The sequence below is a fragment of the Notamacropus eugenii genome, chromosome 5 (genome assembly GCF_028372415.1).
Source record: "Notamacropus eugenii isolate mMacEug1 chromosome 5, mMacEug1.pri_v2, whole genome shotgun sequence".
Taxonomy (NCBI): domain Eukaryota; kingdom Metazoa; phylum Chordata; class Mammalia; order Diprotodontia; family Macropodidae; genus Notamacropus; species Notamacropus eugenii.
The window spans coordinates 74,770,011-74,791,190 of record NC_092876.1 but is presented as its reverse complement, the minus strand read 5'-3'; the positions used below and the strand labels follow the sequence as shown (position 1 = coordinate 74,791,190).

General features: G+C 41.4%; 1 protein-coding gene across 1 annotated transcript in view; it reads left to right on the top strand.

Annotated features, from left to right (window-relative positions):
- RIMKLA (ribosomal modification protein rimK like family member A) overlaps positions 1–21,180 on the top strand; it is a 67,232-nt gene that overhangs the window by 36,680 nt on the left and 9,372 nt on the right. Inside the window, exons 3-4 of the mRNA XM_072609740.1 lie at positions 712–798; positions 14,144–14,347. Of these exons, the coding sequence (XP_072465841.1) occupies positions 712–798; positions 14,144–14,347 (291 nt within the window). The remainder of the gene's footprint in view (positions 1–711; positions 799–14,143; positions 14,348–21,180) is intronic.

Here is a 21,180-nt window from a genome sequence, read left to right as displayed (position 1 = left end):
CTCAGGGATCATGGTCTTAAGTAAAGTAGCTGCAGTAAAGGGGATTTACAGTGAATAACCAAGGAGTTTGCAAGGAAGCTACCAAACCAAGATTGGAGTCAGGAGATCAGAGTTCATGCAGATGGGCAAGGAGGGTTCAGACTGAGTCAAAAGCAAGTTAGGGCTGCAAAGGCAAATATCCAACAAGTGGGAAACAATCCTTAATAATCAGCAATGTCTCTTCCGTGCTTCCTTGAATGTTCAGACCACCTGCTTTCTCCCTGTCCAAACAGAAGGCCATGGGAACCTCATATGCAAAGGTAGAAAAGAATAAAATATGAGGTTGGGGGGCAGAGGGAGGGCAGGATGACTGGTTTGGATGTAATGGAAGGACTGCCCCAAGGAATGGTGAAGGATGAGGGTGGATAGGTAGGTGTGGGCTGGTTGAGGGGAGGGGGCCTTGCATGCAGAAGAGCCAAGACTTCACCTAGAAAGCCCAGCCTGCCTAGGTCAGGATAGTCACCTATCATGTGGTGATAGCTGCTTGAGAAACATCATTCTGGCAGCCATTGAAAGGTGAGCTAGAACTCTTATTCACCAGCTTATGGAAACTGACAGTGTAGACACCAATGTGAGAAGCATTGCTGTCCTGGACAAGGCCAACCTCTGAAAGCCTGCTGCCTTTGCCCTTCCTGCTAACTCTCATGCTTCTTTTTTCTCCTTTCTTGGCAGGTGGTCATGAAGACTTTGCCAAGATGATTGATGAAGCTGAGCCCCTGGGTTATCCTGTGGTGGTGAAGAGTACTCGAGGACATCGAGGTTAGTGCTCCTTAATGTATGGCACCCCCAAGAAATTCACCAGCATACTTGGGAATTAGGGGAGAAGCATTCAACACTCATACCCAGCCCATTTTAAGTACTTAATAAATACTCATTGATTGATTTTTTTTGCAGTATGTAATGAACACTTAATAAATATCTGTGTGGACTAATGGAGAATAGAAAAGACAGAGGGGATGGTTCCCACTGTGGAAGAATTTAAAGGCTGGCTGAGAAGCCAACGTTGGCATTCCTGAAACATCAAGAGACCAAAACTCAAGCAGTTCATGGTCAAATGCATAATGAAGTAGTGCAACCTTGGATAAATTACTTAAGTTCTCCACCCTCAGTTTCTCCATCTGTAAAATAAAAGAGTTAAACTAGTTGCTCTGAGGTTACTTTTGATATCTATGATCCTAGTTAATCATACCAATGGATGTTTTATTGTTGTTGGTTAGCTGTTTCAGTCTTATCCAACTTTTTGTGACCCCATTTGGGGTTTTCTCAGCAAAGATACTGGAGTGGTTTGCTATTTCATTCTCCAACTCCTTTTACAGATGAGGAAACTGAGGCAAATGGAGTTAAGTGACTTGCCCAGGGTCACACAGCTACTAAGTATCTGAGACCACATTTGAAGTCACAAAAATGAGTCTTCCTGACTCCAAGCTCAGCACTATCCTCTGAATCCCCTAGTTGATAAATGTTTACTGAGTGCCTGTGGTATGTGGGACCCTGTCCTTGGTACTAGGGAGACAACTCAATTGTCACAGCATCACTGAATCTCAGAATTGGAAGGCTCAAGTAGGAAGACAGACTGGCAATTTAATCCAGTCTATTCCTGGATGAGAACTCCCTCTGCAGCATTCCTCCAGGGAGGAGGAAGTTGTACCACCTGGGGCAGGGCATTGATTGCATCTGGGGATGGCTCTCATTGCCAGAAAGCTTTTCCTTACTTCCAACTTCAGCCTGCCTCTCTATACTTTTTCTACCAGCTGCTCCAAGTTCTGCCTTCTGGAGCCAACAGAACAAATGTTTCAGATGTCCTCCCTTTAAATACTTGGGGATTACCCTCATGTTCCCCCCAAGTCTTCTCTTTGCAAAGCTGAACATCCGTGGTTCGCATAATCTGTTCTCCCATGGCATGAACTCTGAGTCCTTCACAAGCCTGGCTTCTCTTCTCTGAATGCGCTCCAGTGTGTTGGTGTCCTTGCATCATGGGGCTTGAGAACAGAACACAGTATTCTGTATGTCTGCCCAGAGCAGAGTGCAGCAGGATTGTCACCTCTTTATTTCTGAAAGCTGTCTCTCTTATTTTGGCTCAAGACTGCCATATCACACTGCTGGCTCATGTTGAGCTCACAATCCATTAAAGACCCCCAGATCTTTTTCAGATAAATTGCAGTCTAACCTACCTCTCCAATCTTTTCCTTCAGAAGCTGGTTTTTTGAACTGCCATGCAAGACTGAAATTTTATCTTATTCAGTTCAGAACAACACCCTAACCTGCAAAGGTCTTTTTTGAAACATGACTGCCTCCATCATGTTTGCTTTCCCTCTCAGTTTTGGGCAGATTTGATAAACATGCCTTAGAGGCCCTTTATGTAAGTCACCGATAAATCTATGAAGCAGCACTGGATCAGACATAGCTTCCTAGGGAGACCTCTTTCCAACTTGAACGATTGATGATCACTTTTTGGTCTTAACCCATTTACCCATTTCTAAATCCATCAATGTAACTGTCATCTAGCCCACAGTTGTCCCTCTTTTCCACAGGAATAGCATGAAAGACTTTATCAAATGCTTTGCTAAAATACAAATAAACTCCACCCATGGCCTAACTTGATCTACCTTGATCCTGGCAAGAGAGAACATAAAGTTTGTCTGGCATGATGTCATCTTGCTGAACTCTTAAATCCCCATTTCTTTTCCTAAATTCTTGCCAACCATCTCTTTATTAATATACTCTGGATTTTTGCCCAGAATCACAGTCAGGCTCACTGGCCTATAGTTTTCAGTTCTCTTTCATTTTTTGAAAATTGGGCCAACATGGGCTCTTCTCCAATCCTGCAATACTTTGCTGATGTTGAAAAGATCACTGATAGTGACTCAGCAGTCACACCCAGCACCTGAAGATATAGTTCATCTGGTGGCTTGAACTTACCAAGGGCAGCTAGGTAGAGCTTTCTGTGCGTCATTGCCTTGTTCGCCATTTTTGCTTCTTTCTTTTCCAGTCCGGAGATCATTCTTTCTGGCCAAAACAACAGAAGCAAAATAAGCTTCATCACTGGCCCATCCACCCCAAGCAGAAACTCCATCTCTTCTCCAATTCTCCGCTTATCTCCAGTATATCTCTTTTTAAAAAATTCATTTTGAACTTAAATACTTGAAAAATACAAAAAAAGAAAATTTCCATGTACACGGCACAACATAAAAAGAGTCTTTGCTATAAAACTGTGAATTTACATTTCGTACTCTTGACTTTGTTTGAAAAACTATACAATAAATACTATTTGTCATTTTCAAAGCTACTGTGCTTCCTGCTACATGGTCTTTTATTCTCTGTTGTGCACTTTATGTATTTCTTCCCTTCCACCCATCCCCACCCTAGAGATGGCTACCATTAGACACAAATATGTAAATATATGTAAAGCCAGAGTGTACGTACTTCTCTTTATCAGTTCTTTCTCTCAAGGCAGATAGCGTCTTCCTTCATAGGTCCTTTGTAGTTAATTTGAGTATTAACAATACTCAAAATGACTTAGTTGCTCAAAGTTGTTCTTTAAAAATACTGCTGTTGCTGCATATAACATTCTCTAGGTTCTGCGTCCTTGACTTTTCATTATTTCATGCAAGTCTTTCCATGTTTTTCTGAAATCAACGAACTCACCATTTCCTATAGCACAGTAGTGTTCCATCACAGTCATTTACTACATCTGGCTTAGCCATTCCCTAATTTATGGGTGTCTGTAATTTCCAGTTCTGTGCCCCCACAAAGAGAACTGCTGTAAATATTTTAGAGCATGTAGCTTTTCCTTTTTCACTAATCCTTTTGGGAAGCAGACCTACTAGTGGTACTGCTGGGTCAAAGGGCATATAGGCAGTTTAATAACTCTTTGGACATAATTTGAGATTGTTCTCCAAAACAGTTGGATTAATTAATTCACAGTTCCACCAACACTGAATTAGTGTCCCAATTTTTGCACATCCCCTCACAATATATCTTTTTTTAAAAAATATTTTATTTTTCCCCAATTACGTATTAAAACCATTTTTAGACATTTTTAAAAGTTTTGAGTTCCAAATTCTATCCTTTCTTCCTTCCTTCCTTCCTTCCCGTCTCCTCCCACCTCCCTGAAATAGTAAGCAATGTGAAGTAGATTATGCATGTGTAATCATGTAAAATATTTCCATATTCATTATTCTGTACAAGAAGATGAAAAATGAAGATTAAATATTAAAAATGAAAAAAGTAAAAAATAGCATGCTTCATAGTCTGTATTCAGATACTATCAGTTCTTTCTCTGGAGGCAAATACCATGCTTCATCCTTCATCAATCCTTTGGGATTATCTTGGATCATTGCGTTGCTGAGAATAGCTAAATCATTCACAATTCTTTATCATACAATATTGCTGTTACTTTTTATAATGTTGTCCTGGTTCTGGTCACTTCACTTTGCATCAGTTCATGTAAGTCTTTCCAGGTTTTTCTGAAATAATCCTACTTGTCATTTCTTATACCATAATAATATTCTATTATAATCATATACCACAGCTTGTTTACTCATTCCACAAATGATGGACATCCTTTAATTTCCAATTATTAACCACCACAAAAAGAGCTGCTATAAGTATTTTTGTACATATAGGTCTTTTTTATTTTTCTTTGATCTCTTTGGGGTACAAACCTAGTAGTGTCACAGCTGGGTGAAAAGGTATGTACGGTATTTTAGCCCTTTGGGCATAGTTCCAAATTGTTTTCCAGAATGGTTGGACCAGTATACAACTCCACCAACAATGCATTAGTGTACCTATTTTCCCTCATCTTCTCTAGCATTTATCATTTCTAATATCATTTCTAATTTGTCATTTCTAAATGACAAATTTCTAATTTATCATTTCTAATAGTAATTCTAATAGAATTACTTTAATTTGAATTTCTCTAATCAATAATGATTTAGGACATTTTTTTCATATGATTATAGATAGCTTTGGTTTCTTCTAGATTAAATTATTATTAAAGCTAGTCAATAAATTATTAACTACTCTGCTTTTGGCAGAGAAATTTATAATAGATTTATTTTGATAATTGAATTGTCCCATTATTCCTCTATCATACCTCTATTTTAAGCTTGGGACCTGTTTATCAAACTCTTCAACCCTTTCTTCTGCCTGACCACATAATCTGTGCTATCAATAATGGTTTCTGGGTCCACCTCCATAATTTTAAGCTTTACTAGCTTAATAAAGTTTTAATAATTTTGTAAGATTTTCAGTCACAGCTTGAATACATTCCTGTTAAGATAGTAAGCTGGTCTATTAGTCATCATGGACCTTAAAGTTTGGATAGGGATATCACCCAAAGAAGGACATGAATAATTACAAAACAAGGTAGAATGTGACTGTGTGATTAAAGAGAGTAAGTGTTTGGGGTGGATCTGAACTCAGGTCTTTCTGACTCCAGGCCTAGCTCTCTGTGCACTGTGGTGCCACTTAGCAATTTAGGACTAGTTAAGCTGGAACAAAATGGAACTCACAGAAGAGTTGTGAAAGAATCAATTCAATGATCCTTTATTAAGCACCTACTGTATTTAATAAGGCCCTGTGTTAGGCATTAAGGATACAAATATAAACTAAAACAGCCCCTGTCCCCTAGGACTTTTATGATCTAATAAGGAGGATAAGAGCCATTCACAAGGTAAGATAAGGCTGGCTTATCTCCCTTATCAAGGGAGGTTGAGGCCAGGGTGAAAGGAACCTAGGGTTTTGGCTAATGAGCTTGTACTTTATCCTTTGGGCATTTGGGGAGCTATTGATGGTTTTAAGCAGAGAATATGAAGTGGTCAGAGACATGTTAGGAAGATTACTCTGTCAGGATATACTGGTTGGATTGGAGGTAGGTGAGGGAAGTAGGGAAAGAAAGGAGGCAGAGATACCAGTTGAAATAGTCTAGAGAAGAGTTGATGAGGGGCTTGCACCAGGCTGGTGGGCATAGAGAGGAGGGGATGAATTGGAGAGAAGCTTTGGTGTGTCCTGAGCCTCCTGTTTACTTAAGGATAATCAGAAGTGCTCACTGGGGCAAGTGCATTTCAGATTGGGGGTGGGCAGGGGATGTGTGAAGACTTCATGTAGGCAGGGGAGCCCTTAGGAGAATTCCAAGTGAGCCCTTGGATCTCATCTTCATTAGGCCATGTTGTTGTCTAACATGAAGCCTTCAGTGCAGCAGTTGACTTGGCTGAATGATAGTACTGTGTTCTGTCCAGCCATTGAGGCCTTTGCTATTGGGGTTAAATGCATTGGGGGAATAAACAGGGGCTAGATATAGGGAGCTTGAGCCATGCTCCAACTCTTGTTCACATTGTTCTGATTCTAAGAAGGGTTTTTTCTTTGGTATCAAGAACGTTTGTATGATGGAGTCAGCCCAGCCCAGAGATCAGCACATCCGTATGAAAGAAGACATCCAGTCCAGAATATCAGAGACCAAATCATCTGGAGGCAGTGGGTCCTTATGGGGAAGGGGACGTAACTAAATCAGTGTGTGGTCATCTTGTCGCTGGCTGGTTCCCCTGGTATCTGCTTGACCTTACTTGCCACTGCTTGCTTCCATAACTTCAGAATAGAGAAGCACTTTTATGGCAATTTTCTCAAGAAGACACCACCACCCTACCCTTTCCCCCACTCTGAGGGACCTTGAGCCTAGGGGTTCCACACTAGGCCATAGAGAATTTATAAGGGTGATACCTAGAACACCCCAAAACAACCATCACTCACTTGGTTTACTTATATCAAAATTCTGCTCTCCTTCGTACTTCTTCAGGATTCTACTTAGCTGTTGCCAGATGATACTGCCAGTCTTTTAGTATCAGGGGCTTACTGCCACAAATTGATGAATCAGCAAGTATCTACCAAGTACTGTGAGCCAGGCAGGCACTGGGCTGAGTGCTGGGGAAGTAAAGGGGAAAAAAAAGATAGGATCCCTACTTTTTAAATTTTATTTTATTTTTATCAGCAAAAAATTTATCCTCTGTCCCTCTCAATCTACCCTCCCCATTTGAGAATGAAAGAAAAATAAACTCCCTACTACAAATAGTCAAGCAAAACAAATTTTCACATTGGTAGTGTCTAAAAGAAACAAAATTTGTTCTTCCTTGATTATTTGTATTTGTAGCAAAGGTTTTGTTTTTCTTTTCATTCTCAGTTGGGGAGAATGGATTAGGAGGGAGAGAGGATAAATTTTTGCTGATAAATGAATGTGATTAAATAAATGTATGTGTATACATATGTGTGTATATATGTGTCTGTATATATGGATGTGTACATACGTACATATACATACATACATATATATATATATGTTTCTTTCTTTCTTTCTGTACTCTGAGTCTCTCACCGTTTCATCAGGATGGTATTAAAGCATGTTTCGTTGTTAGTCTTCTGGAATCATGGTTAGTCCTAAGTCTTTCAAAGCTTTTTGTCTCTGCAATTTTGCTATCACTATAGAAATTATTCCCCTGGTTCTATACGTTTCACCCTCCATCAGTTCATACGAGTTTCCCTGTGTTTCTCTGAAACCATTCCCTTTATCATTTCTTATAACACAATAGTAATCTATTCCATTTATATACCATAACTTGTTTAGCCATCCCTCAACTTGTAGGCCCTGCTTCTGATTTCAATTCTTTGCCGTCTCAAAAAGAACTATAAATATTTTGTGCTTCCCTTAGGTAGAGTTGTTTTTGCTTAGGGACTGATCCTTCCCCTCTAGCCTTTCTCCCTTCCCCTCTTTCCCTCCTATTTCCTTGTTGAGGGAAATTTATGTCTGTGTTCAGCTGTTTGTGTACTCTTACCTCATTTGACCAGTTCAGATGCGTGAGCTTGAAGTGTCAGCTTCTCCCTCCAACCCCTTTCCTCTTATTCGTATCAATTTCTACCTGTGTACCCCATTTATATGAAGTAATTTTCACTAATCTTTCCCTTCCCCTCACTCAGTATATTCTTCTTTTTTTCATTTCCATCCTTCTCTTAATATTATCAAAGCATATCAGAACCACTCCCAGATCTTCTGTTAATTAGACTCTGTCTGTAACCTCTAAAGATAATGGGGTTCACAGGGGACATATATCTACACATATTAGAATGTGAACAGCTTAGCCTTTTTTAGTTTCTTATCATTGTTCATTCATGTTTACCTTTTTATGTTTCTCTTAACTCCTCATTTTGTACTTCAGAGTTTTTTCTCAGCTCTGGTCTCTATTTCATTAAATATCCATTTTTGGAATATTATATTCCAAGTCTTCCACTTTATAGTGGTGGCTGCTAAATCATATATTATCCCAACTGGGAGCCTGATCTTATCTTCTTGGTACTTGAATTCTTTCTTCCTGGCTCTGCAGTACTTTTTCTTTGACCTGGAAGCTCTGGATTTTGACAATGATATTCCTGGGAATTTTCGTGTTTGAGTGTTTTGGTTTTTTTTTTTTTTTCAGGAAGTGATCAGTGGATTCTTTATAGTTTTGCCTTTTACTGTTTCTAAGAGGTCGAGGCATTTTTCTTTTATGATTTCTTGAAATATAATATCTAGGATCTTTTTTTGGTCATGGCTTTCAGGTAGTCCAATGGTCCTTAATTTTTTTCTTCTTGATCTGTTTCCCTGTCACTTGTTTTTGTTATGAAAACCTTACATTTTCTTCTATTTCTCCCTACCCTAGAATCCCTCCCCTAGGTATGTAGATCCGCCTCCTCAGTCTACCTTGGATCTGTGACCTGAAACTGGGTAATCAGTGACAAATAAGCCAGTTGATACCCTGTCCCCATACTACACAAAGCCATGATGTCCCAGTATGGGTCTCGGACCTCATCTTGCCCCAGTGTACAATCTTTGTCCTCTTTCAGCCCCTGGGCATTGTGATGCTCTTCATGGCATATTCCTGGACAGACCTCATCCCCAATGTCCATAGACCTTACTTTCTATCTCCCAATCCTGTGGCCTGGGTGGGAAAAATGACTTCCTGTGATTTTTTTTTTCCCTTGGGTTTTGCAGTCAGGGTTTGGTCTGGCGTGTTTTCCGGATGTGTTTGGAGGAGTTTTGTTGGGGGGAACTTGCTGTGCTTGTCTTGCTACTCTACCACCATGACCCCTCCTACACCAACAGTGCTCCTAAATTGAACATAATACTCCAGATGAGGTCTGACCAGAGTATTGGTGGGATTTTTACCTCCCCAGCACTGGATGCTTGGCTTCTCTAATGCCATTTAAGGATATTATTAGTTTAGGTTTTCTTGGCTACCATATCACATTGTTGAGCAAACGAGATAACATATGTAAAACTTGGCCCCAAAGAAGAGATGAGAAGATACCTTTGCAGAGGTGGAAGTTTCATGGGTGTGGAACATGGCACATAATAATAGATTTTTTGATATGTTAATCAATTTTGCTGATTTTTTTTCTCATTGTTTTCCTTTAAAAAAGTCTTTTGTTATCAAGGTTGTTGTGTTTCTCTGAAAACGAAGGACATCAGCGAAATGATGACATGACTTACTTGCTGACTTTGTTTTGAGTGAGGGAGTGCTATGCAAGGTCACCAGACTCACTTTCTCCTCCAGAGTTATGTGGATCCAGTGACCAGATATTTATCAGGATGACTGGAGATGGCCCAGGATGAAATGGGAGAACCTGGCCCTTTCAGGCTAAGGCCTTTTCAGGTACTCACTTAGAGTGAGATAATGCCTATTCAGTGAATAGACCTCTTTAAGAAGTAGTCAATGGATGGACCTTTTAATTAGAAAAGCCAAAAAAAAAAAAATCAAGCTGAGAGGGCAAGACCCTCAAGGTTGCTGTTCCAAAGAGAAACAATTACCATTGACATTTACTCTAAGCCAGGAGGGCCCAACAAATAGCCATTAAGTGGAGCCTGAGCAGGGACTTATTGTGGTCGAATCTTTGGCCTTCGGAGTGAACTGGATTTAAGGTTTTAGGAAAGAAAGGGAGAGGGAGAGAGAGAGAGAAAGAGAAAGAAAGAGAGAGAGAGAAAATAAAAAAGAAATCTAGCCAGCAAACCCCAAGTTAACTGGGCAGCTTCTGGCCACCAAAATTTACCTTCCTTTGGAGAGGAGAAGGGTGAGGGAGAGGATGAGCTGAGCTACCCAGTTAGCTGGGTCCCCATTCAGGCAGCTAAGGTCTGCTCACAGGTTGTGTTTGTCCTTCGTTTTTGAAGAGGATTATGAAGAGGCCTATTCACTGAATGACCTCTAAGTGAAGCCATTCTAAGTGAGTACCTGAAAAGGCCTTAGCCTAAAAGGGCCAGGGTCTCCCACTGCATCCTGGGCCATCTCCAGTCATCCTGATCACTGTATCCACATGGCTCTGGAGGAGAAAGTGAGGCTGATGACCGTGCACAGCTCTCCCTCGAATCAAAGTTAACTGCAACTCATGTCATCATTTTGCTGATGTCATGGAAGAAGGCTAGAAAGGGAAATCTGTGCAATATTTTTTTAATTAATTAATTTATTTTAAGTTTTCAACATTCATTTCCACAAAATTTTGAGTTCCAAATTTTCTCCCCATCTCTCCTCTCCCCCACAAAACACCGTGCATTCTGATTGCCCCTTCCAGCAATGTGCCCTCTCTTCTAACACCCTTCCCTCCGTTATCCCCATCTTCTTTCTTGTCCTATAGGGCAAGATAAATTTCTGTACCCCATTATCTGTATTTCTTATTTCCCAATTCTCAACATTTGTTCCTAAAACTTTGAGTTTCAACTTCCCTTCCTTCCTCTCTCCCCAACCATCCCCACTGAGAAGGCAAGCAATTCAATATAGGCTATATATGTGTAGTTTTGCAAATAACTTCCATAATAGTCATGTTGTGTAAGACTAACTATATTTCCCTCCATCCTATCCTGCCCCTCATTTCTTCTTTTCTCTCTTTTGACCTTGTCCCTGCCCAAGTGTGTTTACTTCTAATTGCTCCCTCCTCCCGTTTACCCTCCCTTCCATCATCCCCCCCACCCTGCTTATCCCCTTCTCCCTTACTTTCCTGTAGTGTAAGATAAATTTTCATACCAGATTGAGTGTGCATGTTATTCCTTCCATGAGCCAAATGTGATGAGAGTAAGCTTCACTTTTTCCCTCTCACCGTCCTCCTTTTCCCCTCCATTGGAAAAGCTTTTTCTTGCCCCTTCCATGAGAGATAATTTGCCCCATTTCATTTCTCCCTTTCTCCTCCCAATATATCCCTCTCTCACCCCCTTAATTTTATTTTTTTAGATATCATCCCTTCCTATTCAACTCACCCTGTGCTCTGTGTGTGTGTGTGTGTGTGTATAATCTTTCCAACTACCCAGATACTCAGAAAAGTTTCAAGAGTTACAAATATTATCTTTCCATGTAGGATTGTAAACACTTTAACTTTAGTAAGTCCCTTGTGATTTCTCTTTCCTGTTTACCTTTTCATGCTTCTCTTCATTCTTGTGTTTGAAAGTCAAATTTTCTTTTCAGCTCTGGTCTTTTTATCAAGAATGCTTGAAATTATTTCATTGAATGACCATTTCCCCCCCTGAAGTATTATACTCAGTTTTGCTGGGTAGGTGATTCTTGGTTTTAATCCTAGTTCCTTTGATTTCTGGAATGTCATATTCCAAGCCCTTCAATCCCTTAATGTAGAAATTGCTAGATCTTGTATTATCCTGATTGTATTTTCAAAATATTTGAATTGTTTCTTTCTGGCTGCTTGCAATATTTTCTCTTGACCTGGGAACTCTGGAATTTGGCTACAATATTCCTAGGAGTCTCTCTTTTCAGGTCTCTTTCAGGAGGTGATCGGTTGGATTCTTTCAATATTTATTTTGCCCTCTGGTTCTAGAATATCAGGGCAGTTTTCCTTGATAATTTCATGGAAGATGATTTCTAGGCTTTTTTGATCATGACTTTCTGGTAGTCCCATAATTTTTAAATTGTCTCTCCTGTATCTATTTTCCAGGTCAGGAGTTTTTCCAATGAGATATTTCACATTATCTTCCATTTTTTCATTCTTTTGTAGTTTCTTGGTTTCTCATAAAGTCATTAGCTTCCATCTGCTTCATTCTAATTTTTAAAGAACTATTTACTTCAGTGAGCTTTTGAATCTTCTTTTCCATTTGGCTAATTCTGCTTTTTAAAGCATTCTTCTCCTCATTGCCTTTTTGGAACTCTTTTGCCAATTGAGCTAGCTTATTTTTAAAGGTGTTGTTTTCTTCATCATTTTGTGGGGTCTCCTTTTGCAAGCTTTTGACTCACTTTTCATGATTTTCTTGCATCTCTCTCATTTTTCTTCCCAATTTTTCCTCTACGTCTCTTACTTGATTCTCAAAATCCTTTTTGAGCTCTTCCATGGCCTGAGACCATTTCATGTTTATTTTGGAGGTTTTGAATGCAGAAGCCTTGACTTTTATGGCTTCTCCTGATGGTAAACATTATTCTTCCTCATCCTAAAGGATGGGAGAGAATACATGTTCACCAAGAAAGTAACCTTTCATAGTCTTATTTTTCCCCCCTTTTTTTGGGCATTTTTCCAACCAGTTACTTGATTTTTGGGTCTTTTGTCAAGGGTATACTCTGGGGACCTGTAAGATCTCAGTTCCTCCAAGGTAGCACAATCAAAGGAGAGGAATTTACTCCCTGGCTAGGCTGGAGGCTGAGGTTGAGATCAGCTGCTCAATTCTCCCAGGGGCTTTATCCAACAATGATTGCTGACTGCTGCTGCTGATGCTTGGGGCCAGGGCTAGGGAAGGAGCCTGCTCCCTTGTCACAGAGGTGAAAAAGCCCTTTCACTGACCTTTGAAGGTGCCTTTGGCCCCTGTGGGTTGAGGGATCTGTGAACCGTGCCTGCTGCCTCTGGGGATTCCACCCTCAAGGCCTGCTCCCCAGCATCCAAGTGGCCAAGGCTGGCCTTTCCCGTCAACCTTCCAGGTCACCCTGGGCTGGAAATCTCCTCCACTCCGTTGTTCTGTGGCTTCTGCTGCTCTAGAATTTGTTGAGAGTCTTTCTTTACAGGTATTTTATGGGCTGTGGGGGAAGAGCTAGAGTACGTGCGTCTTTCTACTCTGCCATCTTGGCTCTGCCCCCCCCCCCCAAATCTGTGCAATGTTAAAACAAAATTTAGCAATTAAAATGTATTTTTTAAAAGAAAAAAGGATTCCCCCAGAAGTTAGTGGCAATACTTCTGCTATTTCCTTAGAAGTTCATTCTTTCAGAATTGGTTGGAGATAACCAGCATTCAGTTCCTGAACCTTGATAGGAAAGAGGGCTGTAGTTCTTTGGGTCCTAATTCCTTCTCCTGTGGAGTGTTTCTGGCACACAAGCTATTTTTCTCATGCTCAAAACCCATTGCTTTCTCTACAGTCTTCCCTCAAATCTTTGTCATCATATAGAGATGATCCTGAGTTCTGAAAAGATAGAAAGATTCTAGTTCTGACTGAGGAGGACCAGTCAAGACAGAGTCTGGTCATCGGGGATGGATTATGTTTGGCCCAAGGATCTCCCCAACTGCCTATCCTAATGTAATGGCATTATAGGCCATTCTAGTGGGAAGAGTCCTTGTATGATGGTGCAGTAGATAGAATGCTGAACTCAAGACCTGGAAGACCTGACTTCACATTCTGCCTCAGATACTCCCAGCCTGTGTGACCCTGGGCAAGCCTCAGTTTCCTCATCTGTCAGATGGGGATAATAGTAGCACCTCCCTCATAGGATTGTTGTGAGAGTTAACTGAGATAATATATGTGTGTGTGTGTGTGTGTGTGTGTGTGTGTGTAGATATATATAGATATAGATATAGATATATAGATATATATATTTACAAACCATAAGGCACAATAGAAATACCAGCTATTATGATTATTAGGTCAATAAAGAAATCAGTGGAAGAGTTACACTTCTATGAAAATCAGAGCAAAGCCCAGGATGACAAGGTTCACCACTATGCTAATGAAAACCAAGTCAGGTGAGTGAGAGGCAGATTAGGGACAAAGCAAAATGAGGCTTAGAAAAACTAAGATAAAGAATAAAGAAGCATCTGAGAAGCTTAGGTGGACCCAGGCCACAAATTGTTGCCTTCATTATCTTTTCTGTGTGTGTCTTTATTTTTCTTTAAGGAAAAGCAGTTTTCCTCGCAAGAGACAAACACCATTTATCAGATATCTGCCACCTGGTCCGTCATGATGTGCCCTACCTGTTCCAGAAATACGTGAAGGAATCTCACGGAAAGGATATCCGTGTGGTGGTGGTGGGTGGCCACGTCATCGGCTCCATGCTTCGCTGCTCCACAGATGGGAGGATGCAGAGCAACTGTTCTTTAGGTACCATCTCATAGCTTGTCCCAGAGGGTGAATTGCCCCTGTCCTCATCACAGAAATACATTCTCAGTATTAATCCCAAATCGTGACTGGGTCTTGGCCCTGGGACCAGCTATGGTTGCTCAGGTATTAGGTTTGGGTAAGGATTTTTTCTTTCCCAGCTTTGGGCTGCATGTGTAGGAGTAAGGTGTGCTTATTTAAATATCTGTGACAGAATCCTGCCAGTTGATAAGGGACAGTGCATGGCCAGGGAGCTGTGAAATGTCAGCATGCCAAATTTAGCTGAGGCATTTAGAGCAGCCCACAGCAACCAGTCTTGGATCTGGTCGAACGCCATGCCAGTAGAAAGGCATGGCAGTACCCAACTAAAGAGAGAGGGTTATCCTCTTGGAGTTTATTTGACTGGAATTTGACCCAGATCAAATCATTCCCAAATGGGTTAGGTGTTGGCCAGGTCCCTACTATGGCAACACTCATTGAACTCTGTTAGAATAAACAAGGGAAAGGCTGGAAGCCAAATTCTTATGCTTCTTTTCATCAATCATAGCAGTGACGTTCAGTGGCAGGAATCCTAGGGGCTTTTTGGAGGCCTCTGAATATCATATTGACACAATAAACAAACAAGACAAAACACACAAAAGGCATGGTTTCTGTCTTCAAAAAGATTTTTATAGATACAGTCAATAAACAATATACAAAATAGTAAATTCAATGTTGTTTCTTTGTGAAGTACCATGGTATAGTGGGGAAAACACCAACCAGAAGTCAATAACATTAACAATGATATTCGCTGGCATTTATATGGCAGCTTTAAGGCTTATTTATGTATGTTACATTTTAGTTTCACAGTAACTTGTGGATGGTACTACACCATTTTACAGGTGAGGAAGCTGAGGATCCAAATGGTTAAGGGTATTTCCCCAGTCAAAGATAATAAGTACTGGAGGTGGGATTTGAACAGCACCATGTTCTTTATCCCACTGTGTGCCCCAACCAGGAGACTCTGGGGTTTGCTGCTTGTGTGACTCAGCAAGTCCGTCTCCCCCAGCCTTAGTTTCCTCATTTGTAAATTTGTAAAAGTATTTTTAGTAGCTGCCTTATTGTAGCAGGTTGTTATGTGGAAAGTGCCTTGTAAGACCTGAGGCACTGTATAAATGAGCTCTTGTTACTTTTATTTTCTTAGCTTTCAATGGATTGGTTTCCTTTTTTCATACTGTTTTGGGAAGTTTTTGGAAAAAGCACCAGTTTTCAAATTATATCTTAGAATAGTGGGTAACCTTTGGTAGCAGATAGTAATCATGGTAATGATAATAACATCTGACATTCACATAGAGTCTACTGTGTGCCAGTCACTTTGCTAAGCACTTTACAGTGATCTCACTTGATCCTCATAACAACCCTGGAAAGGGAGGTACCACTATTATCCCCATTTTACAGATGAGGAAACTGGGGCAAACAAAGGGTCACGCAGCTACTAAGCATCTGAGGCTGGATTTGAACTCGGGCCTTCTTAACTCCAAGCCCAGCACTATAGCCACCTAACCATCCAGACTCTCCAGTAAGGGCATTTAAGGTAGAGGGTGAATTGCCCCATCCTCATCACAGAAATGCATTCTCAGTATTAAGTAGATGTCTTTATTAGTTAGTAACGTGAACAAGTAGCTCTAGTGACTCAGATGTACCAAGACCAATATAAAAATACTCTGCACAGGTCAGCAAGGCACAACCTTAGAGCCTGGAGAATGCCTCATAGCCTAAGATAGGATCCGAACTCAGATGCTGGAAGGCCCTCAGAGGCCAGCTGGTCTAACAGAGGATGAAACCAAGGCCAGTGGGGGTTGATGATTAGCCCACGGCCATCCAGGGCATAAGCCTCATCAGAGGGGCAATTCCAACCTAGGGCCAGGGGCTCCAGAGCCAGTGCTGTTTGCATTGTTCCAGAAAAAGAAGTAGTGTGGGTGTGTTAGAAAAAAAAACAACTTTAGAGTGAGGACGTGAGCTTGAATCCCATTTCTGCCCTTACTCTTTGACCTTGACAAATCACATTAACCCCTCTGAGCTTTACTCTCTTCCCTGGCAATGTGAGAAGGTTGAGGTTGATGATTTCTAAGATATATTCCCAATCTAAATCTTAGGGTTTTTTTGGGAGGGTGTTCCATTATTTGGGAGGAATGTTTTATAGCAGCCCTTTGAGCTGGAGCCCACTCTCTCAGGTTCTAAGTGGGTGTGTAGAGGAGAGGGGGTACCCTGGCTCAGGGAGCCATGCTGGTATTTCTCTGCTTGCTGTATCTTCTCAGTAAGTATTCTTTTGCTCAGACTAGACCCTGTGTCAAGAATGTTCTCCATTTCTTCCCCTTAAAATCACTAATTTCCTTCAAAGTTCAGCCCAGGTACCACCTTCTAGGCACAACCTTTCCTTAAAACCCCACCCACCAATTATTAGCGTCCTCTCCCTCTGATAATGATTTTGTGTTTAATAATAACTAATAATAATTGCTAGCATTTATACAGTGCTTGAAAGTTTGCCACATGCTTTGCAAATATTACCTCATTGGATCCTCACAACAATCCCCCATTTTACAGATGAGGAAGCTGAAATAGAGACTCTCACTTGCCTGGGGTCACACACCTAGTAAAGTTCTTAGGTAGGATTTGAACTTAGATCTTCCTGACTCCAGGCCTAGCACCTAGCTGCCAGATACACTTCTCTGAGTACCAATTTGTGGAATTCAAGCTAAATAGGTTCCTCAAAGGCAGAGACTGATTTTCTTTTCTTTCCTTTCCTTTGTTTTAACTTAAAATTTTTTAGGGACAGATTTTGTTTTTACATCACCTTCATTTCTGAATAGATCTTCCCCTCCCCCATTCATGGAATCATTCAAAAAAAAACAGAGAGGAGGAAGCAGTCCAGCAAAACCAACAGGGCAACCGAATCTGGCGGTAAATCTGTCGTTAGTCTATATCCATAGTACCCCACCTTTACAAAGAAGGGAGAGAGAAGAATTATCTCATCTCTTCTTATAGGCCAGGCTCAGTCAATATAATTGCCTGGTGGTCAATGTGTTTTGGAGGTGGTCGTTCATCTTTCTCTTCTTGCCATTTACATTGTTGTTCTTGTTGTGTTTGTCCTTTGTTTTCAAAGAAGACCATGCCTTCAAAGAAATGATGACATGACTTGCATGTGACTTTGTTTTGAGTGAGGGAGGGCTGTGCACAGTCACCAGCCTCACTTTCTCCTCCTAAGCCGTCTGGGTCTAGTGACCAGATATTCATCAGGATAACTTGAGACAGCCCACGATGTAATTGTTCTTTTAGGCTAAGTTATAGTCATTATGCAAGGATTGATTTTCATTTGTCTTGGTATTCCCAGTACCCAGGACAGTGCCTCTGCATTTACTAGGTGCCTAATAAATTTTTTGAATTGAATTGAATTGACAGTGCCTATCATGGGGAGCTTAGAAGATAGGGTCCAAGACTCAAAGCTCTAGTCTGGTTGGAAAGACAGGATAATGTGACAGAAGAGCTTTCTTCTTTTGTTGAGTATTATGGGGATATCCTGCTATTGTATGTTTAAAATTTACTGTAAGATTGTGATTAACAGACTTTGGTTAAAGAGTCAGACTCCTACCCAGAGAACAGCTGAGTGATGAGTCATGGGAGACACGAGGAAGTAGGGGAAGGTGTTAACCTGAGCCACTTCGAGTTCAGTCTTTTGCTGGGCTCAGGGTGTGTCTGTTATTCTGATACACAAGTAAAGGGGTACTAGAGAAGATATACCTGTAGGACCTCCATAGACCTCCTAGAAGGGGAGCATGGTCTCTGAAACAGGAAGAGCCAGAAAATCTGTTTCAAGCTGGCTGAGAAAGCTGATCCAGAGCTGGGGACCTTTAGGGAGAGACATCAAGGCCACATGGCCCCTCAGGAGACTAAATGGAAATGGTAGCTTAAGACAGCCCGTAAACATTTATTAAGCACCTACTATATGCCAAGCTGAGTGCTATGGATTCAAGGAAAAAGAAAAAGACAGTCTCAAGGAGCTTATAGTCTAATGGGATAAGATATAAAAATAAGCTAAAGGGAATGAGCTGGGGTACCAAGTGTAGGGACATGATGCAGACCTGTCTGTAGTCAGGTGGGAAATAATGAGGAGTCTGCCTGGTCCTTCTCCTTCAATAGAGAATCTGAGAGAGATCCTCCTGTGTCCACCCTCTACCCTCTCTAACTAGAGAGAGGGAGAGGCCCAAGGAGCAGAGGGTACTGAGGAGGTTTCAGTTAGAGAACTGATTTGACCTTGCAGGAAGATGAATTTCTAGAGGCAGTGGTGAGGTCTAGGTGAACAGCCACATGGGAAGTATCCTCTTCACCAAACACAACAATTAGCCCTAACAATTAGCCAAACTTAACAGGAAAGAGAGAAGTGGGCCTGGGGCTTGCATCATCAAGCTCTCCAGGAGTTAGGAATTGTGACAACTTCAAGAACAGAGGAGGATGAAATGAAATCCAAAGGAAGAATCTTACAGAAACTTGCCTTCCTCATCTTTGGGTGCCAGGGCACAGAGCAAGACCTCCAGGAGCCCAAAGAGAGGCTGTGGAATGGAAATAGCGGATCAAAGCCTAACATCTGGGGCAGGAGGAGGCTCAGAGATCCATGTTGGCACATGAACAGTAGCCCCCAGGGATAGGGAACATCAGCCTCTGCAGTAAAAAAGACTGAACTTGGCACACTTATATGGGTTGACCAGGCAGCCTGTCTTTCTGAAACACTCAGCCCTGAAATCTTGGCCTTCTGTAGATACCATAGTGCAAAACTAGGCCTACTTTTCAGCTTATCCTCACTCTCTTCCAATCTTGGACAATCACTCAAACAGGGATTGCCAGGCAGTGGGGATCAAGGTGGGAAGGGGAGATTGCCCTAATTTCTTATTCTTGCCTTTGGCAGAATATGACATGTTCTAAAAAAGCATAGGGTTCAGAAAAACATTCCAAGAAGGGGTCTCTTTGCTCCCCTGGCTTCCTTCAAGTCCCAGCTAAAACCTCACCTTCTACAGGAAGTCTTTCCTGATCTCCTTTAATTTTGCTAATTATTTCCCCCCACTGATTATTTTGAATTTATCCTTTCTATAGCTTGTCTGTACATTATGTGCATCTTGTTTCCCCCATAATATTGTGAGTACCTTGAGAGCAGGGACTGTCTTTTGCCTCTTTATGTATCCCTGCTCTAAGCACAGTGTTTGGCACCTATGTTCATGCAGCTTTTGTTTGAAGACCTTCAGGAAGGGGGAACCTACCTACCTACCTGCCTATCTACCTCCAGGTGCAGCCTGTTTCCTTTAATTAGGAAGTATTTTTGTGACTTCCAGCCTAAATTTGCCCCTTTGAAACTTCTATCCATTGCTCCAGTTCTCTCATGTGGGACCAAGCAAAAGCAGTCTAATCACTTTTCCACAGGACTGCCCTCCTGCCAAGGCAGAGATGGGTTGGGCTGGTAGGAGACACCCTTGGTTCTAAGTTTGGATCTGGTGTTAAATAGATGCAGGATGTACCCGTAGTCTACCCATCTTTAAAATAAGAAAATTATCCTCAGGCAGAGATGTTTTTAAATGAAACATTCAGAAGTGAACTATTTTGGGCTCCAAAATAGGAAATGATCCTCTGCATCCCTAGTAATTAAAAAATGGTGTTTGGAGCTCTCCCTTTATATCATAGCCACATCCTGTAACTGTTGGTTAGAATTAGACCTGGCCACGTTGTCCCTGCACTGTGCCCATGTGGAGGCCTGTGGGACACTTTTGCCTCTTAAATCACCAAGTAGAATCCATTTTTTGGTGCTAGTGCCCAGACACTGGTGTAATTTTGCCATGTAACTTACCTTGGTGTGATCTCTCAAACTGACAAGAGAATGAGCCCCTCTAGGACTGTTAGGTCAGGAAAAGACTTTGTTGGGCTTAAGGCAGCAGCTCGTGGGCCTCAGAATTTGAAAACTTAACAGTAGTAGTGAAGCCAGTCCTCCTCTGAAGTCCTGCTCTGAGGCTGAATACTGGGTTCTTGAGCCTGGTTCTTCACCAGGTTCCTATTCTGGTAACCAATCTGCAGAATCATCGTCATCGTCATAATATTGATGATAGCAATAATGTCAGCCAGCATTAAGAGATCACGGAGTTCTCACTTTGTCCTAACCTCAGCCCTGGGAGGTTGATGCTGTCATTTTTTTGTGGATAAAGAAACTGAGTCAGACTTGCCCTGGGTCACCGAGCTAGTCAATGTCTGAAACCAGGTTTGAATTCAGGTCTCCGACTCCAGGTCCAGCATTCTGTTTATTGCTCTACCTATCTGCCTCTTGAGGAACTCCCAGTTCAAGGCCAGGGATATATTGTAATATATTGTATTTCTCTTTCTGTCTCCCTCTCTCTCCCTCTCTTTCTCTCTCTCACTCGCTCTCTCTCTCTCTCTCTCTCTCTCTCTTTCTCTCTCTCTCTCTTCCTCTCTCTCTCTCTCTCTCTCTCTCTCTCTCTCTCTCTCTCTCTCTCTCTCTCTCTCTCTTTCTCTCTCTCACTCGCTCTCACTCTCATATCTTGCATATATACCTGTATATGTTCAGCTCTATGTCTGCTCACCCCCAAGAGAATTTAATATCTGTGAAAGAAGAGATGTTTTGCTTTTCCTTTGTACACCAAGCATATAGCACAGTGCTTGACATTTAATTTTTAATTAATAAATGCTTGTTCATTGACTGATTGAGGACCAACTTGGCTAAGGGCAGAGGGGCTTATCACAAAGGGTTGTTCACTGAGTGTTCTTTTCTGGTGTAGAGTAGCTCATTGCCTATTGATGCATAG